Source organism: Artemia sp. Qi Xiang Cuo, chromosome 9 (assembly GCF_049724085.1).
Source record: "Artemia sp. Qi Xiang Cuo chromosome 9, ASM4972408v1, whole genome shotgun sequence".
NCBI classification, from domain to species: domain Eukaryota; kingdom Metazoa; phylum Arthropoda; class Branchiopoda; order Anostraca; family Artemiidae; genus Artemia; species Artemia sp. Qi Xiang Cuo.
In genome coordinates, this window is record NC_142802.1 from 67,078,902 (window position 1) to 67,105,743 (window position 26,842).

General features: G+C 34.6%; 1 protein-coding gene across 1 annotated transcript in view; it reads left to right on the forward strand.

Annotated features, from left to right (window-relative positions):
- The window catches only part of LOC148948961 (uncharacterized), an 87,205-nt gene extending 62,393 nt beyond the window's left edge, over positions 1–24,812 (forward strand). Inside the window, exon 3 of the mRNA XM_089095072.1 lies at positions 24,625–24,812. Within this exon, the coding sequence (XP_088951198.1) occupies positions 24,625–24,812 (188 nt within the window). The remainder of the gene's footprint in view (positions 1–24,624) is intronic.
- The last annotated feature ends 2,030 nt before the right edge of the window (positions 24,813–26,842 follow it).

Consider the following 26,842-nt stretch of genomic DNA (forward strand, 5'->3'; position numbering starts at 1 on the left):
TTTTTTTGTTTACATTGCTTTTTCGAAAGTTGTTGAATTTTTTTTTACGAACGTTTTTATTAGTAATAAATATACGTAAGCAGTAGGTTTATATTGAATTCTACAAGACATATAGGAAAACATTTCTACAAGACATATACACCTATTCAAAGAGAGTGAGTATCCTCTCACATGGCCTTATACTTCTACAAGACATATAGGTAATACTTCTACAAGACATTACACCTATTCAAAGAGATTCAGAACTCCCTCACATGGCATTATACTTCTGGTTCATCTTGCGCTAGTTGGGAATTGCTTAATATGTTATGAAGGACAAGTTTCTGACATAATTTATGTAGACTAGATTTCTACTTCATGATATATATGGTATACATGCCTTCTAGGGTAAATCCGTGTCAGAAAACCAGTGTGTCTTGTTTAGGTGTTAATATATTCAGTAATTTTTTTAGTATAAATTCAAGTTTCAAATTATAATTTTATACAGTTTGAATACTTCATTCGTTCTATCGATATCTATATTTTACGATCATTTACATTGATAGAGAAATGGAATCTTCTAAGTGACTTCTGGTGAGTAAAATTTTCTTATATTATAATAAAAAAAAGAAATCTATTTTTATCTCGCCATTATGTTAAGGAAGAATTTCCTTTACCTTCCTTACTTACGCTTTTTTTCACCGTACTGTTAGCTCTTTTAAAAAGCTTCCTATGTTAATTAAACAGTCCATGTGTTTCAATTTTAGTAAATATTAAAAAAAAAGAGAGGCAGGTTCTCTTCGATTTTGGCTCATTGTATATGAACAATTAAAATAGAATTTGCATATTAGTTTCGGCAGATTTAATCCGGATATGAAGGGTCACCCCCTCCTCAATATCATGCTCTTTACGCTAAAGCTATTAGCACTTTCAAAAAAGCTTCCTATTCTAATTAAAAAGTCCTTGTTTTTTTCCTTCAAATTTCGGTAAATATTCAAAACAGGGCAATCAGTTTCGCTATAAAATATTCAAATCGCTTTACATCCTTCTATCTGAAAAGGGATGTTTTCTCACTCTCTGATTCAGAGTATGTTGACACATTTGTTGGCTAAATGGCTTTCTCAAAATTGAGTTACGAATTAACTTACGAATTAACTTACATAACAAAATTTCTATATTTATATGTTTTTATCACATGTATTAAGGAGTTTACCTCTAGTCAATACCTCGCTCTTTACGCTAAAGTTCGAATTTTGTTCAAATCATGAACTCTTGAATCACAAAGGCCGGTTAATTAGAATAGATACCTCTTTTGAAAGTGCTAAAAAAAACTTTAGCGTAAAGGAGTGAGATATTGACTAGAGGGCGACCCCCTTCATATACTTAATACTTTTTTGGTTTAGGTTATGTCTAGGAGTATTGTTTCTTCCTTTTTTCTGTGGTTTTAAGTATTTCGCAATTTAAGTATATAAAGTTTGAAAAGCTTTACATATAAAAAAAAAGATCTATAATTGTCAACTTTTTGTGTTTGGTACTATGGAATTGAAAGGCCCAGTGCCCTCCATTAATATTCTGAATAAGTAAAAATTGAAGTAGCTAATTAAATTGTGTCATTTTTTCAAATTTTGGGAGTTTGGTACTGTGGTATTGAAGAGACAGTGCCCTCTCATAAGCTAAATAGTTTGAAAACTGAAAGTGATTTTTATTTTAGAATGCTGTTGATCAGCCATCGCAGAAAAAACGTGCAAAATTGGATGAAACTGAGGATAACACCGAGACAGGATTAATCGAATCATTGAATGCAATCAGACCAACTGTAATTCGCCTCGCGCCGCATTCCGAAGGAGAGAAGAAATCTGGCAAGCTAGCTGGCAAGCTAGCCGAATCCCACAAAGGGAAATCAGTTTCTGTCAGATCGTACACAGTGTAATTCTAGAGTGTTTTCCAGATAATGTTTGAAGAACTTCATAATTTTTGAAACAATCAAAAGAAAGATGTGTGTGTGTAATCACGAGCAAAATCAAAATTTATTACTTTCTTGTTCGTGCAGGGAGAAATCGAAATGGAGCCGTTACGCAAAGACACTTTAATTCTGGGGGGGGGGGGTTTACTGCTACCAGCACTTCAATCAAATCCGTCGCAAAGCGACATAGGAAAATTCGGATTGTCGAGAAAAGGGAGAAAGTTACACCAACACCAGCATCCAATGTATGGGATGCATGCCCATTAACCGAGGCTGAAGAGCAATGCTTCATAGAACATACTGCCTCGGTTGAACGATGGTTGGGTTTTATTGAGAATTACAATCAAGAGGGACAGGCACTAGAGTTGGATCCCTATTTTGCATTTTCATTCTGAAAATTATATTTTTTTTTTTTCGAATAAAACCATTAGTTTTATATATTATTCTCTTGTTCTAACTTCTCCTCTAAGAATAAGACTTCATTTTCCTGACTAAACCAAATATATTTTTAACATGTTCAGTTGTCATTATGAAAGACATATGGCAATGTAACTTTTTTTCCTTTTAATGGTTCAAATGGTGGGAAAATGACTATGAAAAATTGACAAAGTTTATTAACTTTATAAAAATAATGATTATTTTACATAAAAAATAAGTCCCTTTATCTATATTAATGAAATAACACCGCCATTGGGTGATGAAACATCAGCATTTACTGGACCTGAACCAATTCTAGCACCACCGATGGAGTTCAGAGACGAACCATCAGCATTAGCTCTAGACAATATGGAATGGCATAAAGGTTTTCTTAATGATTGTTTTGAGAATAGGGCTAGCGTAGATGATTTAACTTGTGACATTGACATGATAGAGGATCCACAATGGGTAGATAGATTTATGTGTGAGCATTTAGGTGGTGTTAGTAGTGCAACTGAACCGGGTCCTCATATAGAAATTACGTCACAGGACAATACAGTCTGGCTCGATCAATTGTCCCCAAACACACTGGAAGACATGCCAACTAGCCTTCAGGGACTTTATGCCATCTCCATCTAATGTAATTGAACAGACAGGGGGTGGTGTTATTGACAATTTTATGTCACCCCCCACCATTCCGCTTAATGATATACCTAGTGCTAGTAATAGTAGTAGTAGTAGTAATACAACGATGCAAGTTGTAGGACCTAATGTTCACGGGGACACTTTTGACAATAATTTTATTATTAGTGAATTGGGTCCTGTACAAATAGGGGCAGGACATGAAATTAGTGTCACATCCCCGGAGCTACGTGAATTTTATTTGTTAGAGTCTGCTCTAGGTCACTTACAAAAATATAGGGTAGATTTTAATCCTCCTGAAGAAAACGGGATTGACAGGAACATTATTTTAACAGATCCAGTGAATGTTCTCCATAGCTACATTGACCAAATTTGAGCACAAATTGAGATTCAGATTCATAATTGGGGGAGTCAAGGGGGTGTTAAATCTTCAGTGAATCAAAAAGTTTATTTACAAAAGGGAACATCCAGGAATATTTTTTATTTTCATTTTTCAACTGGCAACCAGACTTTTTACCCTGGTCTGAATGAATTTGAGAATAAATTTTTCAACTGGGTAAATAAATTAATTTCAACTTTGGACAAGTTTAATGAGAGGGGAAGTGGGTCCACAATTATATATTTTTTTATATATAATCTTCTGAATCTCAGTAGATTTAAAAATAACTTTATTTTAAGGGGAGGGTGGGGTAACAAAATAAATTGCCACCCAGATTTGTTGGCTACCAGAGGAGTTCAGGGTATCAATTTTGACACGGGGCTGCAATGCTTTAAATATGTCTTTTTAGCAGCAGCCCATAAAACATTAAACAATGATTCAAGAATGAAAAATCTCGACAGACTTGCACGCAACAGTGGAGAAAATTTCACTAAAGTAAATTTTTATTGTTTAGAGGGAAGTATCTAGTGTCCTTGAATGAAATAGGCTTATTTGAGAAACAAATGAAAATCTCGGGTTGGGGGTTGTTATTCTCCAGTATGACACGGAATTTGTAAATAGGGGAAAAAACCAAATAAAAAAGAATTTTTGTATTCAGTTAGGACACCGATGGTAGATAATGTTAAAAATTGGGTTTGGGTTATTTACGAGCCTCCCAAAGATGTAAATTTCTACGGTCATTTTTTCCCCGTTACAGCAATAAGTCGACTTTTATCCCAAAGCAAGAACAAAGGAGAATGTCTCTGTTGCCCCATGTGCCTTTTCTCATTTAGATCTGAGCGAACGTTCTCAGATCACATGAGCAATTGCAAAAGTCATGGCAAAAAAAAGAATTGAAATGCCGGCAGAAGGCAAAGATACTTTACAATTTAAAAATTTCCAAAATTCCCTGCTACAAGTTGATAAAGTTTCTTTAGACTGTGAATCAAGACTGGTGGAGGTATCAGACCCATCAAGGCCAAATATAGTCAAGGAACACAAACTAGTTGCGTGTTCCTATGCGCATGCCCGTCACGATTCCAATAATAAAATGCAGTTGGATGAGTTTTTTTTAGCTATGGATGAGGAGGGTAGCATGGAAATGTTGGTATCTTTAATAAACACAGCAAACAGCGCAATTTCATGATTGCGTAACACCAACTATCCAATTACATTATCAGATAAAGAGCAACTGGCACTAGAACAAGGTAAGATTTGCTGGGTTTTTAAAGATGTTCTTGCCCCAAAAGCCACAGACAAGGATCATGATGACCTTATTAACCCCAATTCAACTGGAAAAAGGAACTGTCGGGGGTGGTTTGTCAATTCATGTAATTTAAAAATTAAACAGCAACCTTTTCTTCCGGTTTTTATACATAACTCTAACTACGATCTGAAGTATGTGCTACAAGCACATACTTCAAAGAAATGGAAACATGGATGATGCGTGGGTGATAGCCCGCTTTTCCTACAAAATCATTCCTAAATCATTGGAAAAGTTGCTTGTTTTGGAATTTATGTGGAAATTTGTCTAAGACGATGTTGAGCACACGAATAAAATTCGCTTTTTAGATTCCTACAGTTTTTTCCCTAAATCATTGAGCGAATTAATTCAAGTACAGAAAAACGATGACGGCTGCAACGCTTTCCCCCTTCTCAAAAAACAATTTTCAAATAATTTATATTGATCGGTTTACGGCCAAGTGCATACATCCTTATGATTATTATTGTTCCATGTCGAGATTCGCCGAGGAAACTATTCCTTGCATTGAATTGTTTTACGACAGTCTACATAATCGTAGGTGCACCCCCGATGAATACAGTTTTGCTAAAAAAGTGTGGGCAGAGGGAGGGTGTAAAAATGGGTTTGACTACTATAAGCTGTATTTGTCGAGTGATGTGTTACCTCTGTTAGACATTATGTGTAAAAATACGGACAAAATCTATGGAGAATTTAATCTTGATTTGGGATATTATTTTTCATCTCCTCATCTGATGATGGATCTCATCCTAAAAATTAGTGGGGGAAACATTGAGCTAATCACAGACATTGATCAGCAACTGTTCATCAAAAGGTAAATGAGGGGTGGTTTTGTTTTTCACGGGGATCGTATCTTGGAAACTGATCCAACAGGAGAGAAGACGGGGACAAAATCGGATGCAGTTTTCCTTTATATGAATTCTCTCTACCCCTCGGCCATTTCCTATTATGCGCTACCTTGCGGTGACAATAAATAGCTCAATGACCCTCCAGCTCCCCATTTCCCCAACATTGACAGTGTTGAGAAGAATGGACTGGTTGGAGGGTTTTTTGAAATTGATGGAGAGATACCAGTCGAACTTCACGATTCACTAAAGGATTTTGTTTTCCCGTGCATCAATAGACCTGTGACTAAGGGCTCTTTGAGTCCCCGCAATAGGCGTTTAGTCGAGGTGGACGGAGTGCATTGGACACCTTCAAAACAAAAACCTATTGCTGAGCTTCTGCCGAAAAAAAATATAGTTGTACATCATGTGACTTTAAAATGGATGTGCGACAACGGTTTCAACGTCACAAGGGTTCACAGAGCACTCCAGTTTAGTCAAAAACCCTATTTGAAAACGATTGTTGACACTTTTGTCAAAAAACGTTCTGAAGCGCAGACGAAAGCCGAAAAAAGAATGTATAAGCTCATTTTTAATTTTGCTTTCAGTAAATTGTGTGAGAGTGTTTGCAATAGGAACCGTTATGATATTGTGACCAATCCTAAGCCATATGCTCGAATTATCGCCCACTCAACTTACACTTCCTTTATTATTACTGGCCCATACATGGTACGATTGATTAGGAAAAAAAGACACATTGTCCTGAATAAAATATTGCTGCAGGCAGTGCGATCTTGGAGATCTCTAAAAAGCTCATGTTGAAATTCCACTACAATGTGACTAGGGTACAGTGGCCGGAGAAGGGGCAAGTGGAGGTCTGCTACTGGGACACGGATTCTCTACTGCTAAAAGTACAAATCCTAAATCTAATTGATGACTTGGCGCACGGTGAAATTATCAGCTCACAGATGGACTACACCAATTGGAGTGGTCTTTACCCAGAGCTAGTGAAACGTCGGGCGCCAAATCAGCTTTTATTTTTTAAATTTGACACGGGGAGCAACTTAATTTCCAGTGGCATGTTTGTAAGTCGGAAGGAGTACTTTATGCAGACACATGACAAGGAAATCAAGAAACGTTGCAAAGGAGTGCCCATGTACTATGTGGATAAAAATTTTAACATGGACGTCTACAGGAATTGTATCGTTCAAAATACAATTCCACCACTCAAATTGCTGGCAATTCGTTCCCTCAACTACAGGAACTTTACTGTAAATGTAGAAAAAATTGCCACGAGTATTATTTCCGACAAGGTCTATATTTGTCAAGACGGTGTGACTACCCTCCCCCTTGGACTCTATTTAACTTCAGACCGGGCCGAATGTGTTATCCATAGGGAAAGTTTCGGTTTGAGTAAAGTCCAGTAAATTTTTTTCTAAAACCTTTGGGGCGGGAGGGGGGCCTCGCGGCCTTTGGGGGGGGGGCCTCGCGGCTCGGGGGGACTGCCAGCGGGGGCCACCGCCACTATCAAAGTTATCTTTTTTTTTACTTAGAGCAGATTTTCTTTTTTGTAAATATACATGTTTCATTCAAAAAAAAAAGTGATATTATTTCAAGTGCTTTATTCTAATGTTGTATTTTTTCTATAAATAAACAAAAAAAAGTGTATTTATTTAAGTGTTTTTTCTCCGTGTCTATGTAAATGTTGTATTTTTTATTATAAAGAAGATAAAAAGGTGTATTTTTTTTTCATGTTTAATGTGCTTTTTTTTTCAATGTATTTTTTTTAATCATTTTTACTTTTTTTATTAATATAATAATAGAGAATATGATTTTTTATTCGTCTTCTTCTTATTATTATTATTCTTGAACAGACTTGTAGGGGGAAATTATTTAGTCATTACACAGCTATAGTCAATGGCTAGTTGTCACGGTGAATTGTTGAAATGACCGTGTATCAATTCCAAAAACCATTCAGATCGTTTTAGTGCGGGCCCTCAATGTCAGGCAAAACAACACTCTTAACTAAAATAATTAAAAATTGAGATAAAATGTTTGTGGAAAAGCCGAAAAAATCTACTATTCTTACAATATTTGGCAGGAGTCATACGATAAAATAAAAGCAATTGCTGCCACCCCGGGTTTGGTGCAGATACAATTCATACAGGGACTTGATAATTTCCACATTATTGAACCAAACTCTTGGCTGATCATTGACGATCTGGCTGAATCTATTGAACAATGGTCCCAGGAAATGCTGCAATTGTTTACTGTTTGCTCTCATCATGAACAGATTTCCGTTACTCTGGTTCTACACAATCTCTTTCATCAGAGCAAATGTATGCGAATACTTGCATTGAACTGCACATACTATATCATCTACAGAGTTGTTCGTGATTCTAGCTCGCTAATAACTCTCAATAAACAAATCTATCCAGGTGCCCCTAAATTTCTGCTCTCAGCATACGATCAGGCAACTAATAAACCCGACGGTTATATCCTGTTGGATCTTAATCTAAATACACCCTAGGATCCGCGTGTAGTCACAGATATTTTCTACAATAAAATTACAGTATATCTCCCCGTGAACACTAAAAAGACCTATTATTCGCTATCATGACACTGAATAAACTACATGAAAATAGACATCTGTTTTCAGTTCTAAGCACTTCAAAACCCTCGCTTAGGAAAGCCATACTCACACAAGGTACTGACAATGATGTCGTTAACCTAATATATGAGCTTTGTTTAAATTTAACTAAGGGCAATGTTCAACTGCCAGAAGTAGTTAAGCAACAGGCAAAGCAAGATCGTTCCATTGTGCGTAAATTGGCCTCTAAAAAAAAGGAAAGAATTTTAAAAGGAAGCGTCTTCTTCAGGCGGGCGGTAGCTTTTTCACACTTTTACTGCCAATAATTGCAGGACTTGTAAACAGATTTCTCGAGATGGCAAAATAGAGTACATTGTCCCCGATTGAACTCGATTTTTATGTCATGGAGCGCCTTGAAGGCAATCCGGGTAAATTCCTTGACGGTAAAACCACGGTGGATGATAAAAAACTGTTTTTAGGTCAACATGAACTATATCAGATGGACAAGCATGGATTATATCACTCGAAGCCCACTGCTGCTGCTGCTGGTATTGATCACAAAAAAGAATCATATTCTCAAGAGTCTGCTGCTGCTGGAACACAATTAAATAAGGAGGAATTGGATTCAATTGTATTGAAAATTGGAAATCTAATGCCCCACTCACATCTTTAAAAAATTACACGACTCCTAACCTATCTTATGGAAAGTGGTCAAGATCATATTCAAGTTGAGAACAATGGGAAAGGGATTATAATTCAAGGCAAGAGTTATAATCTACTTGATTTAATCTATGACATGGTTACATATCGTAAAGGACTATTATCATTTGACGCTCATCTATACAACTTTCTAAATACAGTAAACTTCCCCAAAAGTCTTATTAGCAATAGACAAATTCTAAAAAAATTAAACGAACATGCATCATCATCATCAATTACAACAACACCATTAAAATATGAACATGAAGAAGAAGAAGAAGATTTTAAACCAATCTTGGAAAATACTAGTACACCTAGTGGAAAAAACTTGACAAAGGCGGTGAGGAAAAAGCGAAAATGTTTCATGTCACCATCGTCAAATAGTATACAAAAGGGTAGCGGATGTTACACAACGTGTTTACGTTCAAAATGGTTGAAGTTCTGAAAGGTGTTTATAAAAATATTGGTGAGGCGGGGAGTCTAAGTTCCCCCACCACTCTTTCCAAAGTCACTGGTGTTCACACTGAAAGTGTACAACACTATCTACAAAATGAATCAAGTTACACTCTGCATAGAAATCAGAGATTTTATGCGAAACAATAGCGAAAACTAAAGCCTTTTACCCATTGCATACAATACAAGCAGATCTCCTGACTCCAGATGAGATTCAACGACGTCATAATACACCGTACAAGTACATTCTACTTGCAATCAGTGTTTTTAGTCGCTATGCATATGCAGTTCCATGGCGATCAAAGAGAGGTGTTGAAGTTGCTCAGGCCATTGAAAGTATTCTCGAACAGGATTTATATAAAGAAATTCAAACGGATCGTGGTAGTGAATTTGTTAATCCCCATGTTGCAAAAGTACCAGAGAAATATAGTACACTGCTCTATCATAGTCATTGTCCTATAAAGGCTGCATTGGCCGAACGATTGATAAGAACTAGTCGACTTTTAATTTCAAGATAATGTACATTGAAAGATACATCGGCTTTTATTCATGATCTAGATAAAATCATGTTGATTCATAATCAACGACCTCATCGATCATTGTCCAACTCTACGGCAACGGAAGTTGATCATTCTGATCATGATACAATTGACACCTTTCTTAAACAATATTCCAACCAATAAATTTTCAAGAAGAAAACTAAATTCAATGTTGGTGATACTGTACAAATTAATAGGACAACCAATGTTTTCGAAATGGTGAATTACTTTTGTTCCACCGAACGTTTTAAAGTGGCAAAAATCCCTGACACTAAACCCATAACTTATCGCCTGCGTGATACCAAAGATGAAGAGATTCTCGGTGGCTTTTATGACTATGAACTGCAAAAAGTTAAAAATAATAGTGAAATCTATCAAATTGAAAAGACATTAAAGACATGTACTCGCAGGGGTAAGAAACAGTTACTTCTTCGGTGGCTAGGATACAACTCTGATTTTGATTCTTGGATCGGTGTTGAATATATTGACAATGCCCAATGATTTCTATGTAACTTTCATGTCCATCGTTTCCGATCCTGAGAAAGGATCGTGTGTATGATATAAAAGTTATACCATTCGATTGGACACTCTTTGTCGACTATGAATGGGTTGAAGCACTTAAATCTAGTGAATATCCACATGCCAAATTGAAATACATTGAATATGATAATATGGGGGATTTGTGTCGTACAATCAATAGAAAAATCTCATATCGTAGGAATGGTACATTCTATTCTAATATTTCGTTTGAACCTGATAGGATTAACAATACCTCAACTGTTGAAATTGAAATGATTATTGCCAGTGATAACCTGAGAGATGTTCTTGACCACAAACAAAATATGATCAATGGGAAAAGTGCTGGCACAATTTATGGGAGGAATCAAGTAATTTTTGCTGATTATCCAACTGGCTATGCCTCGAACTTTTGCATATTTCTCTATTCATCCTTTGTGGAAACATCGAGAGTCGGTAATTCAAATATTCTTCTCCTACGTGTTCTTAAACGAAAAACAACTCATTAACTTAATCATCACTATAATATAAAGCATCTTCAGTATGTTCCTGTAAACACTTCTTATTTGGAACTTGTACCTATGTACTTGGAACTTCGTATCTTGTACCTGCTGCATCAAATTTTGCTGCCTTCACACTACAGGACTGGGGATCGGGCAAGAATTTCAAGGAGAGTGTTAAGGAAAATATTAGATCTTCAGCAAGAGCCGTTGGTGAGCAACTAAAATCTCGACAAAATGGGGAGGGATTGAAAAGGATGCGTTCGCGTCATTCACTTATCAGTCTCCACCCAGGCAGGAAGCAAATAACATCAACAAGGACTTTGAGGAATAAAACATCGAGGGCCTATAAGCAAAAGAAGAAAAAGAAAAAGATTGTTAGATCAAAGAAGGATTTCTTCTCTTAAGATGACTTATCTCCCCCACAAGGAATCATATCCATCAATCAGTTCCTCATTGAATCTATTCAATGCTGAAAACGTTGATGTCAGTGTCAAGTATGGCTAATATGAACAATTTCATCCTCAACAACCCCTCTCGGAAAATATACACTTTCAAATATTTTCCAATGAAGACTATTTCATTGATTTGTAATCAACATTTATTGATTTAAATGTTGTGGTGAAGAAAAAGTCAGATAATGTAACTCCAACTACCGGCGATGGTCTATCCTACGAAAACTGTATTCTACAAAATCTATTCAAGCAAATTAATGTATTTATTAATGGAACATTGGTGAGCACTAGCAATAATTTATCAAACTATGCAAGCTACATACAATTTATGAAGATGACGCTAAAGGCGTACAAGAAGTTGAGAGGACAATCATTCGGCTATGAATATCGAACAAATGTTGATATTGACGGTGAGTTGACTACTGCTGTGAGCCAGGAATATTATTTAGTTGGAAATTTGAATCATGAGATATTCAATGTATCCCAGTGGTTACCCCCCAATGTCAAGATTGACATAAAGTTACCGAGGGCCCCATCGAATTTCATTATGAGAAAACACTTCCTGCAGCACCCGATCCAATTTTCATTATCCCATCGGCAATTCTCCACGTCCGAAAACAACAGGTTATGAGCTCTGTTGCATTAGCAGTGGAAAAGCTAAGAGCCAATGGTAACAACATTAAACTTCTTGTCCACCATACGATCACTAATCAACGTCACATTGCCGCCGGCTCTCGTAGCTATAGCGATTCATCATTTATCAATGGAGAAATCCCATCAAAATTGGCTTTGGCCTTTGTGAAGAGTGGTAGTGCCGTTGGATCCTGGACTGAATCCCCCATGATTTTAATTTTTTCGGTCTATCTAGCCTTTTGTGCAAAGTGAATGGTATTCCACTCTACACTCTATCATTTGACAAAAAATCCTATAGAACTCTGTACGAGTTGACCATGCAATCCCTAGATCATGACTCTCAACTAATTGAAAATGGAATAACCGATTCAATATTTTCAAAAAATCATGTAGTTAGTGTTTTGGACTTGTCAGGGACTCAGGATATGAGTATAGTACGAACAGGGACTGGATGTTTAGAGTGTACATTTGCCGATGCTTTGACTGAGAGTATCACGCTAATATAACTGAGTCAATTTGAAACCTATTGGGAAAACACACCCGACGGCAGTGTTCTACTAGACCTAGCACCATGAACACAAACCAAATAATTAATGTATTTAGTATGGATTCATACATGTCCCAGTACAACTCCTATTGCATACCTTCGGACTTCATTAAAAAAATTCCAAGTGTGAACAATACCCTAATAATTGTTAATAGCATTCTGTCGAATTTGAAGATCGGTCAATGGTTATGCATCTTTCAAACAGCTAAGAATGTTGACTTTTTTTATCCTCTTGGTCTATCGTATAAATTCTACGTTCCATACATCAGCAACTTTATTGAAAGCAGTGGGAAAACCATTATTCAAAATCAACGAAGAGTACAGGATTTAATGACTAAGACATGTGGCTTTCATGCACTACTCTTTTTCATGTTCAGATGTCGTGGCTATACCTACAATCAGTTTCTCAACATCTACGTTGAGTTACCTTTATTTAACGACTTTATAGCGTAGAAAATACTTAAAAGCTCTTTTATTATTGATTTTAGTGCCCTACTAATAAAATGTTATAAAAATGTATGTGACATTGTCTATTAATAAAAAAAAATTTATATACATCATAAAACAACTTTTCTATTCTTTATATTTCATCCACTACTAGGTATTTGTCGACAACAACCAGTGCAGGTAGATTATCTGAATTCACAGTGTACTGATCCTGATGTACTGCAATGTCAGAATCACATTTTCTACAGTAGAGCGTGACTTCACTCTTGTCATATCTCTTTGTATAGTCAATGATACTATTCTTATTCATTCTATAGAATTCACATGTTTCAATTTGCTTATTTGAACCAATTTCACAAACAGTGTCCCCAAGTGTCGAATCACATTCCTCCAACGCCAAATAAATATAAGTGGGCTTATAATCATAACACCCATTATCTCCAAAGCAATGACGTAGAAACCAAATTCTTTTGTTGTTCCAGCATTTAAATTGCTGACCCGGTTTCTCCACCCAGAACAATGAAAAACCATTACGATACCAATCTCTTAGCAATAAACTAAAATCACGGTTAGGATTCTTTCCAATCATACCGGGATATGTATTCTCCCACTGATTACATTTATCATAATGAGAATTGGAGCATAGGTTGCCTCTAGGATGAGAGTCACCCCCCTCTTCAAGACAGGAATTACAACCTTTAATTTGTATAGCATATCCTCTATGCAATTTACACGGGTTGCATAATCTACACTTTTCATCATACTCATCAATCATTGCGCAATTCTCACATGATGACCAGCTGCCTAGTGTGTACATACCGTACACACTGCCCAGTGTGTTCCATAACGGACATGTATGGAACATTTTGTCATGTGTTGACACTCTCACTGCCACAATGAAACTGAGCTAGCAACAACGAAAAATTGTCTGGGATAGAGAGAGAGGAGTAAATCATCCTTGAGCACCATCTTTCTCATGAAAAAAGTCCTAAATTTCTAAACTATTGTTTAAAAGCATATCCACAATATCATTTTGCCGTGTCGTGATCAATATATCAATAAATTGTGTATATGCATTTGGACCACGACGTAGAAGCTTCATACAATAGTCTAATGATGGAGAATCAGTTTTCATTATATCGACAAGCATTCCCCGAGAAAATATCTTCCTTTGAATAGACAGCTCTAGAAAATCGTCATCTAGAATCAAACGTTTTTCCATAAGAACTAGATTCCCCATGATTCGCTCTTTCTCGAATCCATTTTTTTTTTTTTTTTTTTAGTCCTAACTCTCTCACAACCAACTTCAGACTAACCAGAATTTGTCTACTCTAAAAAATATACGCTAGTATGCTATAGAAAGAAAAAAAAACCACCTTTGATTTGAAAACAGTTTTATTGAACATAATTACAATAATAGCATTCACTGATGCATTTTGTTCTCATCAATATATTTTGATAGGACAACTAATGCTGACCGGAGTTTACTTATATGGAGAATATTTACTTTTCCAGCAAAACATAGTTGCTCCTCCTGTTTAAATTTGCTTAATGATATCACATATCTAGCATACACAGTGTCCCATTCAAGACATAGTCTACAACCAGCGGTTATTTCCACAGCTACATTGGGTACTCGTATATCGTTGATGCTGCTGTCGGCTCCATCATTAATCTCCAATAATGTAAATGCACCACTCATTTTTCTCTAGTAATATCCTCGCAAATAAACTATTCTCTTTGAATTCAAGTCTCTTTCTAATATGAAGTGTAAAGAAAACTATTCATTTTAGTCAAATCCCAATCACCAATCAAGTTATACTCACTCTCTGTGAAAATCTGTAATGACCTGTAGAAGTATTACATATATGTCTCATAGAAGTATAAGGCCATGTGAGAGCATACTCACTCTCTTTGAAAATATGTATACGTCCCGTAGAATTATTAACTATATACATGGGTATACTCACTCTCTTTGAATAGGTGTAATGTCTTGTAGAAGTATTACCTATATGTCTTGTAGAAGTATAAGGTCATGTGAGAGGATACTCACTCTCTTTGAATAGGTGTATATGTCTTGTAGAAATGTTTTCCTATATGTCTTGTAGAATTCATTATAAACATACTACTTACGTACCTTAGAATTAACTTAAATAACGAACTTCTATATTCATATATTTTGAAAAAAATGACTCCATTAAATTTAGCATACCAGAGAACCCTACTGTAAAGGTTTCAAGCTCCTATGTACAAAAATGTGGAATTTTGCATTTTTTGCCAGAAGAAAGATTACGGATGCTTTTTTTTCCAGGGGGGATAATATAGAACCAGTAATCATAGAACATCGTGCTCATTTCATCGGAAATCAAAAATGCTAGTGTCTTTTTTAAGTGACTGAAAATATTGGGGGGCAGCTTGACCCCCTCCCATGCTCATTTTTTCCCCAAAGTCACCCGATCAAAATTTTGAGATAGCCATTTTATTGAGCATATTCGAAAAATCTAATAGCTATGTATCTGAGGATGAATTAACCCCCCCCCCATAGTCCCCAGAGGAAGGGCTGCAGGCCATGAACTTTCCCCATTGTTTATATATAGTATTGGTCATTGGGAAGTACTGGTTATTAGGAGTGGGAGCCCGATTTCCAAGCATTATTTAAAAAATGATCAGAAAATAAATAAAATAAACAAGTTTTTTCACTTGAAAGTAAGGAGCAACATTGAAAGTTGAAACGAACAGAGATTATCACGCATATGAGGGGGTCACCCCCTCGTCAGTACCTCGCTCTTTACGCTAAAGTTTTCTTAGTACTTTTAAAAGAGCTTTTTAGTTTAATTAAACGCCCTTTATGATTCAGAAGTCATTCTAATAAAATTGGAATACAACTCGAACTTTAGCGTAAAGAGCGAGGTGTTGACGAGGGGGCCCTTATATGCGTAATAAACTATTTTTGTTTTAAGTTTTAATGGTGCTTCTGACCTTCAAATGAAAAAACTAGTTTTTACAGCAAGCGAGCAGCATAAAGTTAAAATTATTTATACTTAATATTATTGAATGTGAAACTGTATCTCCAAGAGGTGTCTCGTATTGTAAATGAACGTCTCTAACTCTATGCGTTCGTCCAAATGTAAGTATCCCCGTACTGGCAAAATTCTGGATATGGCCCAATATAAAGATACGTACTTTATAAGATTGGAACTGAAGTGCGACATTCTTCTGGCACATATGCCTTTCTTACGCCTGTGTTTCTTTGGGAGCAAGATTTAAACAAAATATTCTTTAGAAAAAATTCCTTCCGACTCCACCCAACCCGATAGAAGATATATTCATGCGGACAATCTTGAACTTTAGTTTAAATCTTAATAAAATCAAGTATCGCTAATTTGCAATTTCATCCAAGATCATACAGTTCGTAGTCAAATTTTAGAAAATAGAATTCGTTCCAGTTACTTATCTCGTTGCTCGTCTATATGGTAATTTAGAGTTTCGACAGTACATACATTTTTTATTTCAGGAAAGGCATTTTTGTCAAAACAATAAAGCGTAGCAAATGATAAGAAAAATATATGACTTTTTGAGAACGATTATTAATAGTTAAATATTATAATTAAATATTAATTGTTAATATGTAAATAAAATAATTAAATATTAATAATTAATTATTAATAAATAATTATTAATAATTAAACTGTTTAACCTAAAATATCGAAATTGCTAAAATATATAAGAAAAAATATACGTCTAATGAGTCGCCATTTACGCTATGATCTAATGTAATCATGGATAATTTTTCGATAAATTTTCAGTGGAGTTTTTTTGCTAAGGCAGAAACACAAAAAAATACAAATATAAATACGACAAACGGGTCTATGGCCAGTAAATGAAAACGAAGAAAAAAGAAAAACGAGTATTTCTCCCGTATCTAACAAGACGTCTTCAGCGTAGGAAAAAAATAAACTAAAACTAAAAAATGTACATAAAACTAAAATAGACTCAACTAAAAATGTAAAATACAATTGCTTAAATTTACAATTTGGAGCTACCTTGATGAAACCACCTCACAAAAGGAACTGGATTAAACCTTTTAACATAACAAATGAACAAGGAATAAGTTATTGCGACATAATTTTATGCAAAGCTTTTGATGCTGCTATTCCCTTAGGTTTATTATTTGAACTAACCCCTGAGACATTTTGCAGTACTTTATTTTTAAATATCGCTTTCATGTTTAAAACAGTGTCATAAGTAGGACCAATAGTTATATTTCTAGTATCCTTATTTAATGACGAACATGCAAAAATGCGTGTTTTTACTAATGATGTTTTAAGAGCCCATTGCCTGAAAGCTTTACCATCGGAAACGGCTGTTGGTTCTTCTCACTGCACAGAATGGTCCAAATTAAAAAATATATGTTCTGCTAAGGCTGAAGTGAAACTTTCTGGAGGTTTTGTATATTTTAGAGCATTATCTATTGAATTTCGGTGCTCAATAAATCGTTCCACAAATTGGTGGTGTTTTCGACCGATGTAAAATTTCCCGCAAGTGCAAGGGATGCTATAAACTCCACTTGACAAAATATTCCGAGTTATATCTTTTCCAGAATTTAAAAAGTTACTCAGTGGTCTGATTGATTTAAAAGAAGTTGAAAAATTATGTTCTTCTAAGGCCGAAGTAAAACTTTCTGGAGGTTTTGTAAATTTTAGAGCATTATCTATTGAATTCCGGTGCTCAATAAATCGTTCCCACAAATTGCTGGTGTGTTCGGCCGATGTAAAATTTTCCACAAGAGCAAGAGATGCAATAAACTCTACTTGACAAAATATTACGTTTTTACATCTTTTCCAGAAATTATTACGTAGATGAGGGGGTCAACCCCTCTTAAATACCTTGCTCTTTAGTCTAAAAATTTTTGAGAACTTTTAAAAAGCTTATTATTCTAAATAAACGGTCTTTATGGTTCAGGAGTCATTCTTAAAGAACTGGGACAATATTTGAACTTTAGCGTACAAAGTGATGGGTTGAGGAGGGTGCGACCCCCTCATATGCGTAACTTCTGTTCGTTGTTAAGTTTTAATGTTGCTTCTTACTTTCAGTTGAAAAAACTTTTTTTTTATTTAATTCCAACTCGAACGAAAGAGTACTATTTGTTGACAAAAACTCATTCCTATACCTTAATTCAATACATTAAAGTTGTCGAAAGCTAAAAGTAGTATAGCCCACAAAAGCAATTTTAGACTACAAGCCGTCCGAATGTTGATTTAAAAGAGGAATTGAAATCAATATTAACTATAGGTTTGAAAATTAATGTTAAGGAGGCCAAGTCCCTTTGACTAACAATAAATGGAATTGAAAAGGTGATGTTAAGCAATGATAATATCCATCAAGTGGATAGCTTCACTGACCTAGCGAGTATTATTATTAAAGATGGTGGATGCAGTGAATATGATAAAAGTAGAATAGCCAAGGGTACCTTTTTACCTTCGTAAATTTTACCGAATTGCTGCCTAATTTATGCCGAATTTTCTGCAGAAATCAAGAATTTTGTGAAATTTCGGCCGATTATGCAAAATTTTACCGAATCGCAACCTGATTTATGCCAAATTTTCTGCAGAAATCAAGATTTTTGCTAAATTTCGGCCGATTTTGCAAAATTTCTGCCTAAATTTTGCCTTCGGCGAAATTTTTACCGAATACCAAAAAAGTTGGGGGGGGGGTTGCCCCTCCCCGCCCCCTTCGGGACGCCCCTGGGCATCAACTAAACAAAGCAAGGGATAATATCTTGTTTCGGCAGTCAAAAGCAAAAATTGTTTTCACTATTTAAATCAAAATCATTGTTCCGTTTTTATTGGTGTTTCTATCTTTTATTTGGAAATATGGCGTGTCTTAGCAGCTAGAAGCTATTTTGCGTCGTCTGGCTAAGTCATACACGAATTCAAATACTTCTTCACACAAAATTCTCTGGGAAACCCATCTGCTTTCCAAACTTTCTAAAACCATCTGTTTTCTGCTTTCCAAACAGCTAGATATCGAAATATTTTCCTTGTTTTGTTTTTGAATAGTTGTGGCTGGATTTAGGATGGACTTGTTTAAGCGTATGTTAATGATGTTTAGGTCTTCTTATGAGCTATGTGCATAAAACTGCTGAATAAAAATTATTGATGAAAAAGATAATGTCCTAATTTCAACACAAATTTGAATACGATTTAGAAGCAATTTTCCCATGAAAATAACAATTAAATATCATTTATTAAAAAATAACATTTACCGTAAGAAAAATAATTAAGTATAACGTATATAGAACCTGAAAGCTCGATAACTTGCAGCCATAACAGATCTCTTGCTTATAAAAAGGTTAAAACGCATTTGAATACTAGTGCCATCTATAATCACAACAAAGCGCTTATTTTACTTGACTTTTCTGATATGTCCCATCTTTGTTAGGCAAAAATAATATCAATAATAAAGACTAAAAAGAAGCCTTAGCGTTAGATGGATCGTATAATACGATTAAATTCAAATTCTAGGAATTATACCTCCTATTTGGCAATTTTGTGACCATAGCTGCCAATCTTTGGGAATTGTTCAATGATGATTGTATATATTCCTGAGCTTGGGCTTAAAAATTACCCTGAAAAATTATATGATGCATGAAATGATATTATTTAATATCTTGGATATTTTTTCCTAGCCTTGGAATTTTTTACGTTATTGTTCTTGGTTGAAATTCGAAGAAAGGATATAAAATATTCTTTTTAAGCTTTCTTGGAAACTGAGGGCTTTAGATCAACTGAGCTATAAAAAAAAGATGTTTAGTCTGTGATTTGTGTCTTAAGCTTACATAAACACGTATTTTAACAATTTAAATCCTTATTTTTCATAGAGATGCTGAAAAGGTAGCAACATCAATTATGTATTTACTACTACTAAATCAATTGATCGATTGAGCTACATTGAACTATTATTTAAACATACATAACAACAGAATTTTAGCAATTAAAATTCTTAATTTTCACAGATTTCACTGACTAATAATTCACAGACTAATAGAGGCATCACCCCTGGTGATGCCTCTATTAGTCACCAATGCATTCCACTAAACATCCTTTTACTCTAGTACCAAACGCTTTCGTTGTTTCTTTTTGAGCATTTAATTGCTGTCTACCCTTGAGGTACATTATTTATGACAGAGCTGTTCTATACTTATTCTTTATTTTACATTGCCTTTCTTTTTACATTGCGCGTAGCAGTAATCGGGCTCGTATGCAGGAGGGGTGGATTTAGGGTCCATACGGAATTAAATTTGAAATTTAGAATTTTTTACAGTTCACTCTTTAATGTACATATTTTGTACAAGCTTTGAATACTTTTTGCGTTTTATTTCAAGACCCCATCCCCTAACCAAAATCCCGTGTATATACCTGAAGTTTTTCTAAGGGAAATAAAGAGGGAATTTGAAACTAGAACGAACGCAAATTATTGTTTCACGGTCTATCTAACATATATTGGTAGAATTAGTGCAAATAAGCCAACTAATAAAATTTGATTACAGAAAACTAGCACTTTAATGAAAACATAAAGTCATTTTTGCAACATAAAGCAACATAGTCATTTTTGGTACAGTAAAATCAATTAAGGACACTTTTTCACAAAAAAAAAGTCTTTTAGGACTTTTTTTGTTTATTTTTTTTTTCGTTTAATTGGCTATCACTTATGTACAATGAGCTCAGTCCAATTATCGTATCTCGTTTTGGTTCTAAAAAGGACATTTCATGATTAGTTTGTAGACAAGTCCTAAGGAAGCCATCTTGACAGTATTAGAACTAAAGACTAGCTTTAGAATTTGTATTATAGCTTGAAATTCTCCGTTATATAGAGGAAAATAACCAGATCCCCGGAGTACATATTATGGTTTATTTGTTCATCGTTTCGAGCAATACTAAAGGGTTTTTTTTTTTGCAATTCAAAATTGTATAGCTGGTGAGACCAGGATGTTGTCTGATAAATCAATCCATTATTTTTGTATTCTGCTCACTTTGCGGATATTAAAATAATATTTATTTTTACGCTTAATTTTTATGATAATTTTAATTGTATACTTAAAATTACTGATATCAAAGCTGGTGTAAGACTATGAAAAGCGTTACAGATAAGCTTGTTGTTGTCAGGCTACGTACTCGCTTTTGACTCTTAAACTAATATTCTTGCTTTTTATACTTGGCTTCTATGTTTTCAATAAAGTACTGGTTTTCTATAATCGAATATTATCAGTTCGTTTATTTGCACTAGATTTATCGATATATATTAGATAGACTGTGAAACAGTTATTTTTTATTTGTTTTAACTTTCAACTTCACTCTTTACAACCCTAAGAAAAACTTTGTTTTTTAAAAATTAATCGTTGCCAACTTTAATTTAAATTTCGTAATTTCTGTTCGTTTTAAGTTTTAATGTTACTCCTTAATTCTAGTTGAATTTATTTATATCTAATTTGTGACGGTTTTCAAACAATGCCAGGAAATAAACACCCTGCCCCTGTAAAATTTCACCTGGAGAGCCTCCCCAGAAAAATTCCTCCGCGTTGAAAGTTCTCCCCGTGAAAATCCCCCCATGCAAAAATCCCACCCTAAAAAAGTGTCAAAACATTGCCCGATCACAAATACTATGCTATAAGTGAATAATGGAAATCGAATAACTTATAACCCTTTCTTTGGAGGCTCTGGAAATCAAAACTATTTTTAGTCACTTAAGATCCGTTTTAATATCCGTTTTAGCCACTTAAGATCAATTTTAATATCCGTTTGAATGTGTCATTAAACATCTTTCTATGATATTCCGGTAACCCGCTAGCTGTGGTAGAGAAAGAAAAGAAAAAAAAGGAGAAACATCAGTGCTACCAATGCAAAAAAATGATTTTGTTTGTTGTTCAAGGTGGGGGACTTTAATTACCCTATACAAAATTTCTGACCATGTCAATTCCAATGGTGCGATTTTCATTTTGATCTGACGCCATTTTCGAGGGGGTTTCAGGCTCTTTTTCGAAATCACCATAAATTCCTTTTCGCAATAAGCTTTTACTTATAAGATTAACCGAAATAATAGTTACCAATCCTGAGTCAATGTCAGATGGCAATTTTTTCTCATCAGGCAGTTTTTTTTTCAAAATTTAGGTTTTTCAACTTTGAGTTACTTTGGGATGTGGCTCGCTCTTTAGGAGGTTGCAACTACTGCTGTAGTCATGACAAGTCTGACAAGCATGACTTCTTGGTTTAGTAAAACCACAAAACCAAGTAAGAAACAACTAACTCTTTTGGATTATTTCACCAATAGCAAAAGAGAGAAAAGAAAAAGAGAGAGAAAGGAATAGAGAGAGAAATTGATAGAGAGAGGGGGTAGAGGGAGAGCCAGATAAATTGATAGAGAGAGAGGAAGATGGAGAGAGAGAGAAAGAGAGAGGGAGAATTTAAATAGAGAGAGAGAGAGATAGATAGATAGATAGATAGATAGATAGAAAGAGAGAGGGAGAGAGAGAGAGAGAGAGAGAGAGAGAGAGAGAGACTAGGAGAAACTGAAAATTTTTGAGAACTTTTAAAAAAGCTTATTATTCTAATTAAACGGCCTTTATGGTTCAGGAGTCATTCTTAAAGAACTAGGACAAAATTTGAACTTTAGCATAAAGAGTGATGGGTTGAGGAGGGGATGGCCCCCTCTTATACGTAATAACTTCTGTTCGTTTTAAGTTTTAATGTTGCTTCTTACTTTCAGTTGAAAAAACTTTTTCTTTATTTAATTCCAACTCAAACGAAAGAGTACTATTTGTTGACAAAAACTCATTCCTACACATTAATTCAATACATTTAAGTTGTCTAAAGCTAAAAGTAGTATAGCCCACAAAAGCAATTTCAGACTACAAGCCGTCCGAATGTTGATGTAAAAGATAAATTGAAATCAAAATTAACTATAGGATTGAAAATTAATGTTAAGGAGGCTAAGTCCCTTTGACTGACAATAAATTGAATTGAAAAGGTGATGTTAAGTAATGATAAGATCGATCAAGTGGATAGCTTCATTAACCTAGCCAGTATTATTAGTAAAGATGGTGGATACAGTGAATATGTTAAAAGTAGAATAGCCAAGAGTACCTTTTCACGGTCGAAAAATTTTGGAAGAATAGGAAGATAATTCAGCGAACCAGGATTGAAATATTGGAAGTCAGAATTGGTAGTCAAGAACAGTTCTGAAACGTAGGCGCTTTGGAGGACGGAGGAAAATTCCGTATTTCAAATAGCAAGTTGTGCGAAAAAAAATGTGATTCGGCTCTACTTTCTAGGCCTATATTGAGATAAATTTTGGATGGCTAGGACACGTTTTGTGGATGAAGGATGACAGATTGCCAAAGATCATCTTGTTGAGCCATCCATCTAGGGCCAAACGAAAGCCAGGTCGTCCCTGATTGGGGTGGAAAGAGGTGCTAAGAAAGATTTTAAAGGAGGTTCGAAGTTCTTGGGGGGATTTAAAGAGGAAATGTTTTTAGTATATTGGGAGGAAGGAGAGGTATACGCAGCTGTTGGGGGCCTCAGGGGGTTTGGTGCCGAAGTGAGCTGTTAGTAGTAGCACTACTAGTAGCAAGTAAAATGATGTTTTTGACCTGTTCTGCTTTTCTGTGAAAATTAAGAATTTTAATTGCTAAAATTCTGTTGTTATGCATGTTTAAATAATAGTTCACAGAACAAACTTATGTTTTGTGTCTTAATTAATCAATTGATTTAGTAGTAGTAAATACATAGTTGATGTTGTTACCTTTTAAGCTTCTCTATGAAAAATAAGGATTTCAATTGTTAAAAATACCTTTTTATGTAAGCTTAGGACACAAATCACAGACTAGACATCTTTTTTTATAGCTCAGTTGATCTAAAGCCCTCAGTTTCCAAGAAAGCTTAAAAAGAATATTTTATATCCTTTCTTCGAATTTCAACCAAGAATAATAACGTAAAAAATTCCAAGGCTAGGAAAAAATATCCAAGATATTGAATAATGTCATTTCATGCATATTACTATTTTTCAGGGTAATTTTTAACCCCAAGCTCAGGACATATATACAATCATCATTGAACAATTCCCAAAGATTAGCAGCTCTGGTCGCAAAATTGTCAAATAGGAGGTATAATTCCTAGAATTTGAATTTAATCATATTATACGAGACTAAGAGAAACTGGTAGAGAGAGAGGGGGAAGAGGAGAGGAAGAGAGAGAAATGATAGAGAGAGAGGGAGAGGGAGAGAGAGAGAAATGTATAGAGAGAAAAAGGGAATAGGAGAGAGAGAGGAGAGCACCCCTCCCTAACCAGAATCATGTATATATATATATATATATATATATATATATATATATATATATATATATATATATATATATATATATATATATATATATATATATATATATATATATATATATATATATATATATATAGTGTGTGTATATATATATATATATATATATATATATATATATATATATATATATATATATATATATATATATATATATATATATATATATATATATATATATATATATATATATATATATATATATATATATATATATATATATATATATATATATATATATATATATGTATATTAAAATAATCGGGTCCTTTTTTTTTATCTAATAAAATAACCAATTATTTAGGGTTTTTCTATCATTTTGTTCACAACACTGACTGATTTCTGTCACCAGGAGAGAGAGGCGGAGGCGGAGAAAGAGAGAGGAAAAGAGAAGGAGAAGTAGACAGACGGGCAGATACTAGGCAGAGAGAAAGAGAGATAGACGGACAGAGGAATGGAGACAGAGAGAAAGAGCTAGAGAGAGCGACACAGACAAATAGACAGAGTGACAGAAAGATAGAGAGGGAGAAATACAGGTAGACACACAGAAATATTGGGTGCCTTTTAAGCATTTTTGTTTTCACGATTGTAGTATTTTATATGAGGCATCTGGTAATACAGATTCTACTTCGCTTTTCTCCTTTCATGGTAGTTACTAAGCTGACTAGTCATATTTTCGTATTTTACAATGAATATGGGGATCTTGCAGGCATAATCACAGCAGCTTTTGTGCATATGCACATCTGTTGTTTTCTATTTTAATGATTTTTCTCAGCACTATAATTACTCAGCCTGTTTTATCGCATAATTTTTAGTTGTGATTTTATCTGCAAAGAATAATGATTTTATTTATGCCGGTATAGATGGATATTTTCCATCTTCTTACAATCAGCGTAAACAACATTATCAGCAGTAAGATTACTGGGATGTCATAATGCAATAAAATTTTTGAATTCCTAGTATTGAGGCTGTACCAATCATAATAAAATGTTATACGTCTTGTTGTTCGGCAGTAGTTATCTCAGATGAATTAATTCTCAATTTGAGAGTTGAACCTAAAGCAGATCGAAGAAAAATAATAAAGGGTTAAGCCCAGTTTACCATTCAATTTATCAAAGACGGAGGAACCCATAAAGAGTGGCAATTTACATAAAATTTTTGATCAAACATAGTCTCTTCCTTCTTTATATTTTCAGTCTCGGGGGCTCTAAAAATCCTTCTTAGGAATCTTCCAAGGGAAAGCCAGTTGAAAGTTATTAGGTGGGGGATTTGGAAAAAGCTCCCCTCCTCCTATAAACTGTCATGATTTTTGTATGATACAATTACCAAAGGAGAAGAAGTTAACATATAGTCTGGCAACCACGCGCCTTTGCATGCAATTATGTGCTAAGCCCTGTTGTTTCATCGTTTTCTTCCTTTTTCCGATTTGTTTTTTAGATAGATTTTATCTGGTACTAAAGACTGGCGAGAATACGATATATTTTTTGTACGGATTTTAATAGAACTTAAGAAAAATTAAAAAAAATGTAATAAATTTGTTTATTCATAAGTTACCATATATAATTCGCTGGACAAAAAGTGGTGAAGGCAAACAAAGGTAATCTAACGTCAAATAGTAGCTTTAGAATCAGCCACCAAGCAATTCGTGATAAATAACTCTAAGTAAAGACAGACCTATGACAATAGTAACCGAAAATCTAAAAAGTATTTTAATAACATCAAAGAAATCTACTATTCAGGTTGCTTCCAAATGTAAAACGCATTAAGTTTGAAAGGATTCATCACAGGTTACTAGTATTACCTAACTGACAGCTTACCTAACTTAAGAAAATATGAAGAAATGCACCCAGACCTTACCTTAGACAACAGTTCCTCCAAGCCGTTGGTGGAGCATAGACTGTAAAAGCAGCCTCGTTCTTTTTCTTTCTGAAAACCTCAGGCGTCCAAATCCAATAAATCAATTTTGGTGTTTCAGACCCTTCTTTCTCCCTGAAAATACTTTCAAAGTTGAGTACCTGTTTCAGGGTGAATTTTATCTTTGAAGTATTGTTAAATAAAGCTAAAATTATGCAAAAAGGCGGGCAGCTTCCCTATAGGATCACCTTCAATTTACCATTAGAAACAAAAAAAAACATTTTTTAAGTTTAATTCATGTTTAGGTTATGTTCTATAGAGAATATAATTTGTAATCATCTATAACATGCTGAAAGATAAGAATAAAAGCAGGAGGCTTATTGGGACGACAGTAACCTTAACATCGCTTTTTACTTTCATTTGGAATTTTTCCATTTATTCAACTCAAGAATATGTGTCATCCTTAAATGCTAAGTAGCATTTAGTTTCTATCAATGATTCTTAATGCAACAGTGAAATCGAAATAAAAATATGTTTTGCCCTCCGGCTCATCTAAGCTCTGTTCCAGGGGCACTAATCCACAAAAAGTAGGCGAAAGGATTTTTTTGCTTTTGTTTGAACAATCAAAAATATATTTTTCGAAATTTAGGGAGGCCATAACTTTAGGGTACGGGATTGCCAATCCCCCAATTGGTGCCTTTGGTTCATTCATACCT